We start from the raw sequence: 16,672 nt of genomic DNA, 5'->3' as shown, positions 1-16,672 counted from the left end.
GGGAAGTGGATACATGCAACCGACGCTGAATGTGTTGCTTTTGAATACGGTTGCTCTTCGTGCCAGAGTTTTATCATGTGCCTTTTGTCTTAAAAAAAAAAATGGAGGCGGACATGATTTAACATATGTCAAGAGCAACATTTTAACCGTTTCATGTCGGGGCTTTGGGGCAAGACTAACAAGCGTAAATTGGAGTCACACACACACACAGAAACACCGTCTACTGCATCTACTCAAAAGCAAGAAGGACCACGACAAGAACCGAGTGGTTTATCCAGCTGAATGACACGCTGATAGTAGCTTCTAGTGCGGCTGAGAGATGTAACTCACTGAAATAGACTGCTAATTGACAGCTTGTAATGGCGCTGTATATTAGTGAGGAGACAAGTGTCTTGAGGGGGCTTTTCATGTGCCTGAAGACGCCTGTCATGTTGGAATTATTTCCCCATTGGTCAAAAGAAACAAAACCTTAATTGGATTACCTCAGCACAAATTGTCAGATGCGAAACCAGTCGGCGAAGCGACCGCTCACGCCGCAGATAACGATCGAGTACAGGCGCGTTAAGCCCGACCACTCGCAAATAAATCTGACGTCGCCAGATTGCCGCGGAGCCTGCCAAGCTTTTTTTCGCCAGGTAAAAAGCCCAAAAGGATACGAGCCCCCGAACAATTACGATCAGTTACAGGCGAGCAGCCTTTTCACCACGGCGGACCTGCGCGTGAATCTGTTCGGTGGCTGTCAATTGAGGGAATGTAATTCCAGCAGCTGTTGCCTTTGGATGATCCAAAGAGAGAAGAGAAGAAGCAACGAAAGGACACATCTGCTGCAATTAAGACAGACAATATGAAAGATGTTGCAGAAAAACGAGGGCCGTGTCCGAAATGACTCACCTACTCACCATACTCTGTTGTGCTGTCCGAATGCATAGGGAGAACTATCGTACCCTGTCTAGTGGACTCAAAGTATTCCATAATGCATTGAGGAAAAAGTAGTCTACAGATGGTCACTAACGGAGGACTGTGTACCATCATGCATTGCGCTGAAGGAACAATGGCAGACGGACGAGAGGAGAGGGAGCAGCGCGGCAACAAAACAAGCACAAAGTTGGTAAAATATGTGCTTATCGGCCCCTCATAGACGTCAACAGCGCATACCGCTTCACTCCTTTCATCCTCACCTTTCAGAATAAAAGCCCTAGACACAAACACGGCGTCAGTGTTTACGAAGGGGAACTTCAATTCCTTCCTGTCCACCAGCCTCTATGTAGAACTCCCTGGACAGTGAGTAGGGAGGAGTGAATGAGTGAGTGATTTTGGACGCAGACACTTCATACAGGCCACACGGCACATCCAATAGCTGTCCATTTAGGTATGCTAAACCAAGTTAATCCTGGCTCACTCTTAGTATTTGAAAACAGATAGGAGATTACTAATCTCCTCATCTAACTCTAGGCAAGGAAGCAAATTAGCATATTATTTGTATGTTAATATTATACCTTATATAATTCATCCAGGGCATTGCCTGCCTTTAGGTTGAGAGCAAACAATGATGAATATACAGGACTGCTTAATACTTTAATTCCGCTGACATTGAAGCGAGGGAGTGAAGTAAAGGCCCTAATCAAAGCAGAATTAGCTGTAGGCTCCTGCGAGCAAAGCTGATCACGCCACACAAGCAATGGCGGCGTCGCTTCAGTCCCTCGTGGCGCCGGATGCAAGGTCTTGATTGCCAAATCAAAAGGTGCCATCGAACCAGCTGGACCTCCAACGTCCCCGACCCAACAGCAACGGTAGCCGCATTTGTCAAATTGTTCAAAATGTTGCAAAAAAAAAAAAAGAAATGCGATCTAGGTGCGTTTCCATGGAGTGAAAACACTTGTCTACAGCGTGATTTGGTAAATAGCAGAAGAAGTAACGGTTGCAAACTGGAAACAACAAAAAGGCAGCTTGACCATGAAACTTGTGTGCAGTAGAAAAATGGAGAGAGGTCTTCAGGAATAAGCTTCAACCGGTCAAGTTTGAACTCTTTCATGTCAGCTGGTATTGGCCGCTTTTAGCAGTTTTGGGGACATCCTTTTTTTTTTTTTCATCGAAGGCAAAACCCCACCTCAAGCGGACATAAAAAAACTGTTTTTCTGCTTTGATGCGCTACTTGAAAATGCACAGAATAATATGTGAATAGGAATACGGCGAGTGAGAGCTTCAGATTACAAACACCCATTCGAACACGTGGCAAACATAAGGATATCGTTCCCTTTTTTGCTTTCTGTCGAGCAGCTTGGCCTGTGCTTGGCGAATGGGTTTTACCTCCAGAATGCGGTGGAGGGCCGCACAGCAGAACCACTCCTTGGCCGTCTCGGACTGACACGGAGCTTCTTCTGTGAGTCTTGAAGTTTTCCAAGTCTGAAGAAACAAGAACAAGAAGAAACACACAGCAGTAAGTAAAATAAACCCACAAGTCAGAGGTTTAAACACCTGAGAGCGTCGTCACCAACAAATTACTGTTTCTCCCTTGCCCTACTTTTTTCTTACTCCCATTCAAGGTCACAGCGTGCGGAGCCTAAAGCAGTGTGCGGCGGGGCGGGAAAACACTCGCAACAGGATGCCAGTTTATTATAGAGCTCACACGGATAAACACACCGCACACTCGCGCGGTAGCAGAAAGTCGCCGGCCTACATTTCTTTTAGACTGTGGGAAGGAACTGAGGTCGAACCCTGATAAATACAGTTCTTGTAAACTCCGAAGGGTCAAGGTTCAAACCCACGCCGCGTGTGAGGCACAAGTGCAAACCGCTGAACCACTGCGCCACCTCCGTACACAAATGACATTCAAATGCAGGAACGCCGGTAGCCTCCGTGTATCCACGCTAGTGCGAGGAACATTTTTTGGGTGGTAAACAGCCTTTGGCCGAATCATCCCGTGTGTGTGTGTGTGTGTGTTTGTTTGTTTGTTTGTTTGTTTGTTTGTTTGTTTGTTTGTTTGTTTGTTTGTTTGTTTGTTTGTTTGTTTGTGTGTGTGTGTGTGTGTGTGTGTGTGTGTGTGTGTGTGTGTGTGTGTGTGTGTGTGTGTGTGTGTGTGTGTGTGTGTGTGTGTGTGTGTGTGTGTGCCTGTGTCTGTTGTGGAATATCCAAGGCTCACTCGCTCTGTGATGGCGCAAACAAGTATCAGAAAGAAGTGAATTAAAAAGGGTCCCGGTGGGGACTTTACTGGGAAGAAGACGGCAATAATTGGTTAACAAGTTTTAAAAGTTGGGGATATTCTTTTTTCGGAGAAGAAGCACAGCTAGGTCCAAATGAATGGTGAAAAGATGGAGAAGAAAACAACTGTGCACACGGTTGAATCAGAGGAATTTGAAAAGGAAATGTGAAAGTCAAGCAAAATGTGCAACAGGATCACAATAAACAACATAATAACCTTGATATTATGAATTAAATGGGATGATCAAAGAAAATCATGCTGTAAAACGGTCTAAACCACATCGGGCTGTTCTCATCCAGCGTTTGTAACAATAGTTACACAGTTCCCCGTGTGAAGGAAAAGTCACGGTGACCGTGGCTAAGTGGAGAGCAGGGCCACCTTCCAATCAGAGGGTCGGCGGTTTGATCCCCGGCTCCTGCTCCGCTAGTCTCATGTCAACGTGTCCTTGAGCAAGACACTTAATCGCGTAGCTGCTTCTACGGTGTGTAGATAGATACTGAATTATAAGTCGCTTTGGATAAAAGCGTCGGCTAAATGAACGTAATGTGATATTTGTGTCACTTCAGTGGTTTGTTTTACCCAAATGACGATCTTTACATAAACCTAAACTAGGTACTCTTGTTGCCTGAACTTAATCAAGAGGTGTCCAGGGCTAAGTGGAGAGCAGGGTCGCCTTTCAATCAGAGGGTCGGTGGTTCGATTCCCGGCTCCTGCTCCACTAGTCTCGTGTCAATGTGTCCTTGAGCAAGACACTTAACCCCAAAATTGCTCCAGTATCTATCTGTGTAGATAGATACTGGATTGTAAGTTGCTTTGGATAAAAGCGTCGGCTAAATGACCGTAATGTGATGAGTTTCCTGTAAAGACAGGAAGTTTATTTAGAAAAGATCGTATGCATGTAACAAGCGGAAATTGACACGGGTTGCAGGCTTTCATAGGAAAACACACAAAACACGATGAGTAACTTTTCGTAGGATTTCACGTGAACGAGGATACGTTGACTATATCATGAGTGTGAACATGAATGCAGATGAACAGGACAGATGTACAGATGAATATGAAGGTCTTCCAGATCTCTAGGCACTCAACAAATCAACAAAGAAAATATGTTTGTGGCTGAACAAACAAAAGATGATTGTTGTTACACTTTTGTTATTGTCCACACTGAAGCTAAAGGCTTGTTATTGTTAGTGTGCGTTAAGGGAATTTATCGGCAATGTCAAAATGTGAAATAAACAACAAACCAACAATGATAATATTCTATTTTTGGGGGGAGAGAAGGAGCGTATGACATGTCACCAAGGTCCTCGGCTGGAATTGAACCGGTGACATTGCGCTTATGTGGAATGCACAATAATCTCCAGTCTCTCCACCAAGTGTAAAACTTTGAATTTTCCAATTTATGCCAATTTAAGGAAGTGAGCGCATCAGTGTGATGGAAACACAGCGGCCTCCAAAATGCCTCAGGAGCGCCGGCTTCGTTTGCATCCCTGTCAGATCCAAGTAGGGCCCGGTGTCCCGCTCAACACATATTATTTGTGTGCTTTGATTTCCTTTTTTTTGCGTGGTTTTAAAGACGACGTGAAGTGAGGCGCGCCGCTACGTAACGCAGGACATAACACCGTTTCACCTGCCAAATAATTGCATTCTGGAGGAGACACAGTTGAGAGAGTGAGAAAATGAAAAGAATCAGGACTATTACTGTACCCAGCTCTAGTAATTGTATATTCCAAATAATAAATGGTAGCCTTGCGTGACCTAAACGCGTTATGGAAAAAAAAGAACGGTTCAAATCAATAGTGGCGCGGGCGCCAACAAACATGAGCCAAAAAAAACGGCGATCTGCAGCGACCGCTGCTAAGCAGAGAGGGGTTTGCTGTGGCGGGTCACACATGAGGGGTTTTAATAGCTCTGGTGGTAATCGGGTTACCTTTCATTCATCACGCCCCACACACACACACACACCCACTGAACACTACAAAGCTATTCCTGGTGTGGGGTTTTTTTGTTTTGTTTTTTTTTGACGCCAGAAGTACCGTCGAAACCAAACTCATTTTCATTTTGACAATTGATGGAAACAATAGCGGCTTCCAACGACTCGCCGCACTAATGGTTTACATCCTGGTGGAGCTGGGGGTTAAAAGGTAATTCACACGTCACATCATGGAGGCTTCATGTCTGCATGACTGTGGCGAAGGGGGGGGGGGGGGGGCGAATGGGTCCTTATTGGAAGCACTTTAATACAAGGCTGTACAGATATTTGAAAGCAACAGCAAGAGGACATGAATCAATTATGAGGATTTGCAGTTACATGGCAGCGTTATTAAATTAGCAAAGCAATCAGGTCCTCTTAGTTGTCTATTTCCACTCCTACTAAACAACGTCTAAAGTGCATTTTTAATTTATTCTCATTTAGTTAGCATTTTTCAGTTTTTTTTTTTCTTCCCGTATTCCGTTTTGTGCATTTATGACGCCCGAGGGCGAAGTGCCTTCGTAATTGCGCTTTTAACTAAAGAGTAGACATACAGCGAATTAATACATGAAGACAGGTGGTGCTCAAATTGATCCATACATATTCTCCGAATGGGATTAATTAACCTTAATTAACCTTGCTCTGTAATACGCGGCATATTGTGGAGTCGCTGCGAGCAGCGGTGCAGACACGAGCGCTCTCTTCGGCGGACCTGCTCCCCCTCAAAAGTGCAGCCGATCCACTTTGAAACGAGATTACTGATTAGTTCGGCTCCAAGTGATCTAAATGTAAAAATGATTGGGCTCACTGATTTATGAAGAGGACTATAAGGTCAGTTAATGTGTGTCATATTGGCTGCAGGACAAGTCAATTAAGGAGCAGCCTTTGATTATTTCTTTAAACATAAATCTCGTCTTGACCCACGAGCACAGTTTAACTCGCCGCTGTTTGAGGCTCTTAAGCCCTATTAAGGAGCCGACGCCCTGATATTTGTTTCTAAAGACTGATGGCAGACTTGGCGCTTCACGTTGATGTGTCTGAACCGGACGCAAAAAGTCTCGTTTCAGCTTCGTTGAGACATTTGTACATTTGTCACTTTTAAGACGAGGAGGGGGACGATTTGTGGAACACCTTCATGTCCAAAACACCTTCCGGTCTTCTGGGTATCGCTCGATTGATTGTGTTAATTTAAATGAGATAACATGTTAGAATAAACATTTTCAATAAACAGTACATTGATAGTTAATTAAACTTCAGCCAATAGTTCTTTTACTATTAAAAAACAATGAAATTATAAATAATGATCATTTTATTTTCACATTTTATTGTTGCACTCATAACATTTTACATATTGTATTATTTGGTCAAAGTTAATAAATGTTTTAATTGGTTAAATGGTTAATAAATCATTTGTAAAGCGTCAACACTTTTTAATAAATGGTTTATTAAGTGTCTATGATTGTTATTTGAATGACGCAACTGATGACTATAATACCTTGTTAAACGGTTATTAAATCAGTTGTAAAGCATCTATAAACGTTATTAAGATAGTTAATACTTTGGCAATGGTTACTAATTGGTTTATGGTCCATCTTTTTATGTAATGTTTCTTACACTTTAAAATCCTTAATATAGTAAAATATTATAATATATGCAACAATAAACTGTTCCTAAATAGTTTACTAATATGATCAGAATGTAATTGTTATCATCACTTATCAGCCATGATACAATATATAATAATTATGAACTAATTATTTGATTTTACAGAATTTATTGATAGCATACTTTGTAAACACGATTAATTCTGATTTCATTGTTTGTTAACAGTAAATGAACCATTTGCTAAAGTTTACTTAACTGTCAATTTACCATTTATTAATGGTGGTTATGATTAAGTGGAGGCAGAGGAGCGTTGGAGGAGAGGAGCGTTAGAGGAGAGGAGCGTTAGAGGAGAGGAGCGTTGGAGGAGAGGAGCGTTAGAGGAGAGGAGCGTTGGAGAGGAGCGTTGGAGGAGAGGAGGAGAGGAGCGTTGGAGGAGAGGAGCGTTGGAGGAGAGGAGGAGAGGAGCGTTGGAGGAGAGGAGCGTTAGAGGAGAGGAGGAGAGGAGCGTTGGAGGAGAGGAGCATTGGAGGAGAGGAGCGTTAGAGGAGAGGAGCGTTGGAGGAGAGGAGCGTTGGAGGAGAGGAGCGTTAGAGGAGAGGAGGAGAGGAGCGTTGGAGGAGAGGAGCGTTGGAGGAGAGGAGCGTTGGAGGAGAGGAGGAGAGGAGCGTTGGAGGAGAGGAGTGTTAGAGGAGAGGAGCGTTGGAGGAGAGGAGCGTTGGAGGAGAGGAGGAGAGGAGTGTTGGAGGAGAGGAGCGTTGGAGGAGAGGAGCGTTGGAGGAGAGGAGCGTTAGAGGAGAGGAGCGTTGGAGGAGAGGAGCGTTAGAGGACAGGAGGAGAGGAGCGTTGGAGGAGAGGAGCGTTAGAGGAGAGGAGCGTTAGAGGAGAGGAGCGTTGGAGGAGAGGAGCGTTGGAGGAGAGGAGCGTTAGAGGAGAGGAGCGTTGGAGGAGAGGAGCGTTGGAGGAGAGGAGCGTTAGAGGAGAGGAGCGTTGGAGGAGAGGAGCGTTGGAGGAGAGGAGCGTTGGAGGAGAGGAGCGTTGGAGGAGAGGAGCGTTGGAGGAGAGGAGCGTTGGAGGAGAGGAGCGTTAGAGGAGAGGAGCGTTAGAGGAGAGGAGCGTTGGCCCCCAGGAGCCGATTGTGACCGCCGGTGTTTTGTGCTCCGGTGTCACAGAAGGAGTCACTGCTCCGCGGCGGGTTCCATTATGGTCCGTTTGTGTTTCTGTAGGAGGAGCTCAGGTGTGTGACAATGAAGGACGCTAAACTTTAAGAGATGAACTGAAGGTCGTTTGGTGCAGCAGAACACTGTGAACAACACTAAGACAGGAGGTCCAGGGCTTCACATCAAGCTTTTTATCATAATTATAATATTATAGTAAAAAAGGTAAATGAGGCTGTTCTCACACACTGTTCGTAGCTTCACCTCCCAAAAAGTAATGATTCATAATTCAACCCACTCAATCAATTTGTATGTAATTCATGTAATGGTAAGTACAGGTGACGTAGTGTAAAGAGTGACAAAGTCCGCGTAGATAAGGGGTCGGGGTGGACGTTTGGGTCCAAACCAGGAGACAGCTGTCCCTGTCCCGTGTGAAACCAGATGTCAAAATGAACTACCGTACGCCACTTCCACTTCCACTTCCACTTCCGTACGTCCCTTCTGTATTTGTCTCAATCCATCTTCTCCTAAACCCGAACCATAGAAAAGGCAAAAGAAACTTTTTGTAAGATATTGTTTTGAAATTCACAGTAGTCTCTCTCATCGTTCCTTCCCTCCTTGAATAATATATGGGTGGTTTGACCTCTTCGTGAGAAGAACAAAATTAAGAAATGTCACTGTGGTCAAACTACTCGCAGACGTGCACAACCTTGTAGGCCGCATGTTGACATTAGTTGACATTTGTTGTAAGGTGACATTAAACAACATAACACTGAAGATGACTAATTCTGGAAGTACTTAACAGTCATTCCTGATTCCTCTGTGTTAAATGATAAACCACCAGTGCTACAGTGTGCTGCAAAAAGCTGCATACTTTGTCATTCAGAGGCTCCGATGTGAAGACAACAGGAGCGTGCCGTCACTACGTCTACCGCACTAAGTCAGTTCAACTCCATCGTGCCTTCCTTTCTTTCTTGCGTCCGGTGCAGCAAATCAGGCGTGAATTATTTACACGGCGTCAAAGCGGGAAAAGAAGGAGCAGGATTAAAGTGCTCATAACATGTAAATCCACTCTTTTGATTTACGAATTTGTTTGTCCCTGCTCTTTACTGGAAAAAAAAAAAAAGACAAGACGCCATCTCCGCACCGGAATAATTGAGCGTCTGAGTGCCGTGCCGTAGATGGGATGAGAAATTCCCTGTCTGCAGTCATTTTCACTCTGCAAATCACTGTCCCTCCAAATTATATTTTCTGGGCTGTGAAAAAAAAAAAAAAAGTCCGACGTCGACAGGGTGGTAACCGACTCGTAAAAGTGAAGAAGAAAAAAAAAAAAAGAGAGAGAGAGAAGAGCAAAGACGTCTGAGGATCTGAATTTAAGACGCTTTCCTGGAGGTTTATGACGTGTGTAGCGTTCAATCTGGCCTCGGCGCTTAAATTAGGCCATTTGTTTTTATAGCTTGTCATATTTCACAAATCGCTACTTTTCCGCGTCTTTTTCAAGGAACACTGGCCGTCTGGTTATCTCTTGACTGTCACTCAGAGGCGATTAATGAAGCACGGCTAATTGACTTCCCTGTTGTCGATTGACTTTATCTCTGGTTCTGCCGTTGCTCATCAGAGATCGCTGACGGGAGCTCGTTCCTCACCTCGGCGCCTTTAGTTGCATGAATCATTTTGGCTTCGACGTCGGTCCTTTTTACGGGAAGACGCTAGAAAAATATGGAAGACGGGCTTTTCTTATCCAAACATGTCCTGGAGTCAAGGACAATTGTTGTTGTTTTTTTGTCTTGTCGAAACAATCCGGCCACTCCAAAATGGCAACAGAAGCTTTTTTTTTTTGTTTATTTTATTTTTTATTTTGAGCAGGCCCCACCACTTACTTTCATCTGAAGGCGCGATAGAAGGTTAGATAAAAGCACCCAAGCCTCCCCAAAATACGAGCCTATAGAACAAAGTGGACAAGAGCAAGAGACATCTAAGGTACTGAATTTATTCCAAAAAAAAAAAAGAAGAGTCTTTTTGGCATTATTTTGGCTGAGATCAAAGCTCTTGTGATTTGTGAAGTGGGGGACGTCTGCTTCACTAAAGCCAATGATTGTCCCTGTCCAGAATCCACGGACGTGGCCTCGCCCGTGCTGAAAGCATGCCGCAATACTGGCAAAATCCAACACCCCCCCACCCTAACCCCTCCACATCCCCCATCCATCCACACGAGAAAAAAAAAAAAAAAAAGAGCAAAAGAAGCATTGTTGTGAAAAGAGCTGAAGGAGAGCGACCGAAAAAGCATAATTTCAGATGCGGGGTTTGGACATCGTGGGGGGGGGGGGGGCTCCACCAAAGGCATGCTTCTCAGAGTGCACACAGCTGTGCACATGTTCGCTCTCCAAGTTCAAAAGGAAACATGAAACCACACAGTTTGCCTGCGAGGGACGTCTCCAATAACGCATCCATTAAATTTGCCACATAAAAAGGAACGGCGGCGGACGGAACTTCTTTTTATGGTTTTCACTCAAAACTGTTGTTTTTTTGGGGGGATTTTTTTGTTTTTGCGCCCGAGCTCACACTAAACGACCACGGTGTCATTTTAAAAAAAAAAAAAACAGGGAGGCTGGCTAACAAAGATTAATAACCTCAGAGCGATTGAGCGCGATGCCCCATCTAGATCAATTAGCGTTAATTATTGCAAACCTGGGCCCGGCATTACAAACAATGATCCAGATTAGGCTGATGATCACATCCCAGACACATGAGCTTTCCAAATGCCAGCGCGACTTATCATACTTCAACGAGCCCGTCCAACCGTGACCGCCAGATTCATTACAACCTGCGACTCCTTAAGGATGCTCTTTGTCTTCAAGTGGATGGTGGATAGTGTGTGTGTGTGTGTGTGTGTGTGTGTGTGTGTGTGTTCTCTTTTTACGCTTTGTTGTAGGATAAAGTCACGTGAAAGGGTGATTATATTAAGCGTTTTACAATGTTTATTCAACTTCATGGAGTTGTGCTATTGAAGTGCACAGTGTGCTTTGGGCTCATTGAAATGAATGGGGTTGGACACAAATATTTGAAACACCTGTTAGTGTAACACAATGCAATTTAAAAGCAACACAAACCCAATTATTCCATTCAATTCAGAATACTTTGTTCGTCCCTTGGGGGCGGAAACAGATTCTTTGTTTGCACAAACAAAGAATCTGAACAAACAAGTCATTCACAGACATGTTCTGAAGAGGTAAATCCATAGCTGAGCAACAGTGATCAATTCTAGCAACTCAAAAAGTGTTCGTGCAGCAATCAAACAATACACAAAGTAAAAGAAAACAACAACATACTTTTACCTTCACAAAAGGTACCACGGCGTGGTAGCGACCTGTCAATCACAAGGTAGCCCCGCCCTCGAGCATACCCTGCTTTAAGGTCTATTTGACTCTAAATGGGAACATAATGTACTAAATGAACATCATGCTGCATTTAAGAAGACTTGAAGCTAGAGATTGAGACCATGAACTCATGTTTACAATGTTTACTGAGGGAATAAATCAAGAGAGAAGTAGAGTCATTTTCTCATAGACGTCTATACAACCAGAGGAGTCGCCCCCTGATGGCCGTTAGAAAGAATGCAAGTTTAAGGCTCTTTGGGGTTGGCTTCATTTTTTAGATACGGAGGTTGCCACCTGGCTTTCCGCTAAGGAAGTCAGGTGACGAAGTATGAAGAGCGACAAAGTCAGTCAGTCAGTCGGGGTGGATGGATGGGTAAAAAAAAAACAACAGCGCCACACGGGACAGCTGTTTGTGTCCCGTGTGAAACCAAAAAGGCAACGTTGATTTAACACTTTACACCCTAAATTTCCGGCGGCAGTTTTCTTTAAACAACCAAAACTACACTTTTTTTTAATCGTAGCCAGAAGGTGTGAAACCCGTCATTATCGTCACATTTTCATCTTTTTGAAACGGTCACTGAACACATCACGTGTGACGAACGCTTCAGTCAGAAAAAGCAACCAAAACTAAGCTTTGAATTGTGATATTTCATCAAAAACATGTTTTTCTACACGTCTTACTTAAAAATGTTGCCCCAAATAAACCGTTTACTCAAACCAAATCCTGAAAAAACATTAAATTCTGCGTCTCTCAATGCAACTAGGAATGCATGATTGACTCGGCTGAGACCAACAGCTTCAACTGAACTGCAGACTGCTGAACATGAGCATCGAGGAGAGGACAGAAGAGGCTGTTAGTAGAGGTTGTTAAAATGTAATTAGCTTAATATATATAGCATGTGGAGCCATCTTTTTTTTTTCTCCAAAATTGGCAACACTTGTGGCAACTTGGAAACAAGTTGTATATATATATATGGATTCCATTGTTTGCCAATTTTTGCAAAAGAAATTCTCAACGAAATTAAACTTTCATTCTTTTCTTTTTTTTTAATGATTTATGGCTTTATAGTTGTGCCATCTCTACTTCTAGCCATGGTTGTGCTGTTTCCATAGAGGTGCAGGACTTTCAGATGCTGCTGAGCCCTTTTCCCAACAGCAATGTCCATCACGAACAGCTCCTCAGCGTTCAATCTGAAGAAAGATGTTTCCTAAGTCCTAAAGTGTGTTCTGCCACCTTTCCTCAAGAGTGATATCTTGATAATGTGCTGGAGATTAAAAAAAAAAAAAAAAAAAAAAGTTAAAGCCAGAGAGTACACCCATTAGCTATTTACACCTCATTAACTAAGTCAATATACTCACTCCACATTATCACAACAGCTGAGCGGAGTCTAGAGGATTTATTTGCATTTAAATGAGGTATTCATTTTTTCCCCTCAAGGCTTTAAAGCCCACTCTGGTGACACCAGGAAGTCCCACCCCTACATGCTTAGTAAAACGTGACCGTGTCTGACACTGAGGAGACACTACAGTACTACAGTATATATATATATATAGTGTATATATAATACGTGAATATAAACTCCCATGCAAAACAGGATCATGTTTAACGGGCGAGTACCGTTTTCCCGAACGTTTTGTTTTTCTTGAGCGACCTCCTTCGACATCTCAGGTCGCGGCGGGAAACTTCAACAGCTCGTCACCCCCCCCCCCCCCCCCCCCCGCATGTGAGAGGCCCACGCTGTTATTCAGATTATTGAACACGCGGCCTGTTGATCGGTATGAATTATGGCTGTACATCTTTTTACATAATCACTCATATAGAATCGATAGACATACTAATCAAGGGCAGCGAGTATTGAGCGGGAGCGCCCACTGCCCATCAGTTATCCTTGCCTCGGGGGGGGGGGGTGGGGGTGGGGGGTGTGGGGGTGTTTAGGACAGCCACACAACACCTCGCGAGGAGTAGCATCATCCATCAAAAGTTTGTGACACGCAGAGGAAAAAAATGCTCAAGCGTGTTGGAGTCCCGCCAATTTCAAAGAACAACCTTGGAGGCGTCGCGGACTAACAAGGGTTAACCGAGCAGCGGCGCTCTGCAGGAGGACAGCGCTTCACTGTACAGTGCGTCTGCTCCCGTCTACAGAATATAGAATATGTAATGTGCACAAGTTCGAGAAGCAGAGCACTTGCACACGGCTTAGCGAATATAAATTTAGCCCGTGGGTTTTCAGTTGTCTGCGAATATCAAAGCAATATGAAACGAGTGGATTAGCGTTATCGTGTATAAAAAAAGAGTTTCTTTAATTAAAACGTATAGTTGCACGATTTAAGTTAAGAGCCACGATGCAGGTGTAAACTGGGAGGACGTCGCTATTGTGACATCACCAATTACGCCTTTTGGAATAGATTACTCGCCGGGAACGAGATTAAGACGCCGCGGATAACTGATTAATTAAAGAAGAGGCAGACGTCCCTCACACTCGGAGCTAAATGGCTGAATCAGAAGGCAGAGCATGTTCAGTGAGCGGGGGAAACGGGAGCTCCTCAGGATTTCATCATTAGCATCAAGATTATTATTCCAGTTTAGGATCGCTGACGTCTCTGTACTGGCAGACCTACACATCCATGTGTGGTGTAAGAGTTCCATTACATTTGAGCGAATCGCGCTTGATGGATTATGACAAAAAAAAAACATCTTTTTTTAAAACGCTCGTCCTTTGCATGTACAGATAACAAATTATTATTAAGCCTGGCAGATTCAAATGAATGCACGAGTTAATTCATTAATGATTTAGGTAGATTGGCAAAGCCTTTAAAAAATAGCTCAATTTTGTCTGGGTGCATTCCCCTTTCATAGGTAGATATCTGGACACATGCCTCAACAAATGCATCACTTCAGAGGCGAAGGTTCGTAATCTTCAATTCATCAAATACTCAAAAAAAAAAAAAACAGGGTTTTTCCAGTTGGATCATTTTTAAAAATAGTTTCTCAAGATTTCCAACCCTTGCCTTAAACTAGCGAGGAAAATCAGAAATGTATCATCCAATGTAATGCAGGATAGTTCTGATAATTATGACGAGGTAATGTGAAACCTCGACAGTCGGCAGCTACAAGAGAGAAGAGATGCTACCGGATAAGAAAGAAGAAGTCAAGGTACGCCGTGCCGATCGGTGAACAAAAACGCCTTTCTGGCATCGTCGCTAGAAAACGGACCAGTGGAGCGCTCTGTTGACATGTTGCTGAACGCAGCACACCAACGGTATCCTTAACCCTGACACACTTTTCCAGATACAGAGCAAAGTCCACCCTCTGAAAAACACAGCGAGACGCTCTATCAACAGCTTGTAAGGAAACAACGTGGGGCTGTTTACAACACAGGGGGGGGGGGACTGCTGTGACACATGCTAACGTGCTAACGTGTTAGCATACAGTTTACTATTTACACATTCGGCAGACAAAGAAGCTGCGTATTAAAAAAAGAAGACTGAAAAGAAACTGCGACATAAAGAAGTGTGTTTGTGGTCAGCGCTGCGGGGGCGAGTCGGTCTCATGCAAGGAAAATCCACTCGTCTAATATATGATTTTCTCATCCTGTCATGTGATTAGGAACTAGGAACATCACGTACACGGGGTCCATCTTTAAGATAGCAGAGACTGACTCATACTGGAGCGCGCAGGAAAAGAACACTGCTGATACGAGACGCGTTTCGTCCTCGATCACGGCGCTCTGACACACAAAAAAAAAAAAAAACTTTTAAAAGAAGATTTGTTCTCGTGTTTGCAGAGTTAAGACTTTAGACCTCCTGTAATAAACACAATGTGTTGCAAGAGCGGCAGCACGAAATTAAGGTTGCACTCCTCATACCCCATGCTACTTTATTTTTGACCAAAGTCCTCATATCAGCTGCAATATATTGGTCAATCTAGGATACGTGTCTATCATATATAGTGTCTCCAATATCTGCACAGATGTACAGGAAGACAACTGCCGGCGCATCGAATGTGTTCCTGTGTCGGAAGTGTCGCTTGTTTTGTTGGGGACTTCTTTCAGACGTGGATTGAGACACATTTAGTGGACGTTACCAGCGGCAGGACGCCGTCTTTTGGATCGAGTCGCAATAAACTACAATGCCCACGTTCTTTGTTGTGAACAAATGGTTGCGGCTCCTTGCTGTGTTTTTAAGAGTTTTGGGACAACGATGAAACTATGACAAATTGTCTACAGTGGCTACACAGACAACGAATTATTTTTTTTTCGTGGGATTTTTTGACAATAAGAAAATATGGAATATCACAAAGTCCTCCTTTAACAATAACTGTCAAAAAAAACAAAAACTTTTAGGATCAAGTGTGAATCAAAATCCCTTTTTTTTTTCCCCCTTTACTTTCATATATTTTAACAATCTCACCTCTTCATGATTCACTCTTGATTCTTTAGTGCTTTAATTCTCTCCACGACATGCCCTCAGATGCACCCTCCCTGCACCAAACAGGATATTCATCATTACAGGAAGTAAGACAAAATTAGAACGTTTTTTGACAATCGTTAAATCTCTTGACTTTTGACCTTTCAGGTGCAGCGGATGTGCATTTTTTCTTTTTTTTTTTTTCTTTTTTTTTAAAGCTCCAATGCGATCCGCTCTTCCTGGCTCCGGCTTTACCGCCGGGCTTATTAGCGCCTTGAGTGGACTCGCGGTCTCTCGCGTGTCAAAATCAGCAGTCAAATTACGCGTAAAAACTAATTACCACCAAAAGGTCACAGTATTACTGCAGGGAAATGGGATGGGTGCTGAAACAACACTTGCACCGAAAGGAGTGTATTTGACCGATGGTCTGCGTTTACAGGAGCAGAACATCTCTGCATGGAGGAAAAGAAACCTGGTGCTTTAAGTTCGCTCAAATTCCCACAAAGAACTACGCGACACTCTACAGTAATGCCTGTTGCCCTTTTAAGTTATTCACATGAACCGTCGCCGTTCAATCTCGCCTCGGAGTTGATTAAGCACGACTAAGATTAATAAAGAAGATAGACGACACTCGGTCGTACACGCGTGCCCCGTCTCTGTGACAACAACTGAAGGCCGGTAAGGTCAGAGAGCCCAACAATTGATGGAACTGTCATCCTTACGTAGTGGAAATCCACCAGCGGAATCAGAGCGCAGATTGACTCCTCACTGGGACCAGGGGACCAAACAAATGGCCCGAGACGTTATTGGTCTGGCCTCGTCCCCGAACGCTGAACCCACCGAATCTAATGCGAGCGAGCGATCGCTCACTCGCGGTTAATGTCATTATTTATGCCTGTCCGATAACTGGCACGTACAGTAGGGCGCTTATTGACTTCCTCCTGCTTCAGGAATATGA

At 43.8% G+C, this 16,672-nt stretch overlaps 1 protein-coding gene across 2 annotated transcripts in view; it reads right to left on the bottom strand.

Annotated features, from left to right (window-relative positions):
• Positions 1–16,672, bottom strand: part of LOC137880566 (contactin-4-like) — a 139,328-nt gene that overhangs the window by 73,394 nt on the left and 49,262 nt on the right. For both annotated transcript variants that reach the window (XM_068721978.1, XM_068721979.1), the window contains exon 5: positions 2,308–2,403. In XM_068721978.1, coding sequence (XP_068578079.1) covers positions 2,308–2,403 — 96 coding nt within the window. The remainder of the gene's footprint in view (positions 1–2,307; positions 2,404–16,672) is intronic.

Source organism: Cebidichthys violaceus, unplaced genomic scaffold, assembly GCF_023349555.1.
Source record: "Cebidichthys violaceus isolate CVI_PGR_0920_01 unplaced genomic scaffold, fCebVio1.0.p SCAF_29, whole genome shotgun sequence".
NCBI classification, from domain to species: domain Eukaryota; kingdom Metazoa; phylum Chordata; class Actinopteri; order Perciformes; family Stichaeidae; genus Cebidichthys; species Cebidichthys violaceus.
The sequence above is the reverse complement of the archived record's forward strand: the minus strand, read 5'-3'. Positions and strand labels throughout refer to the sequence as shown.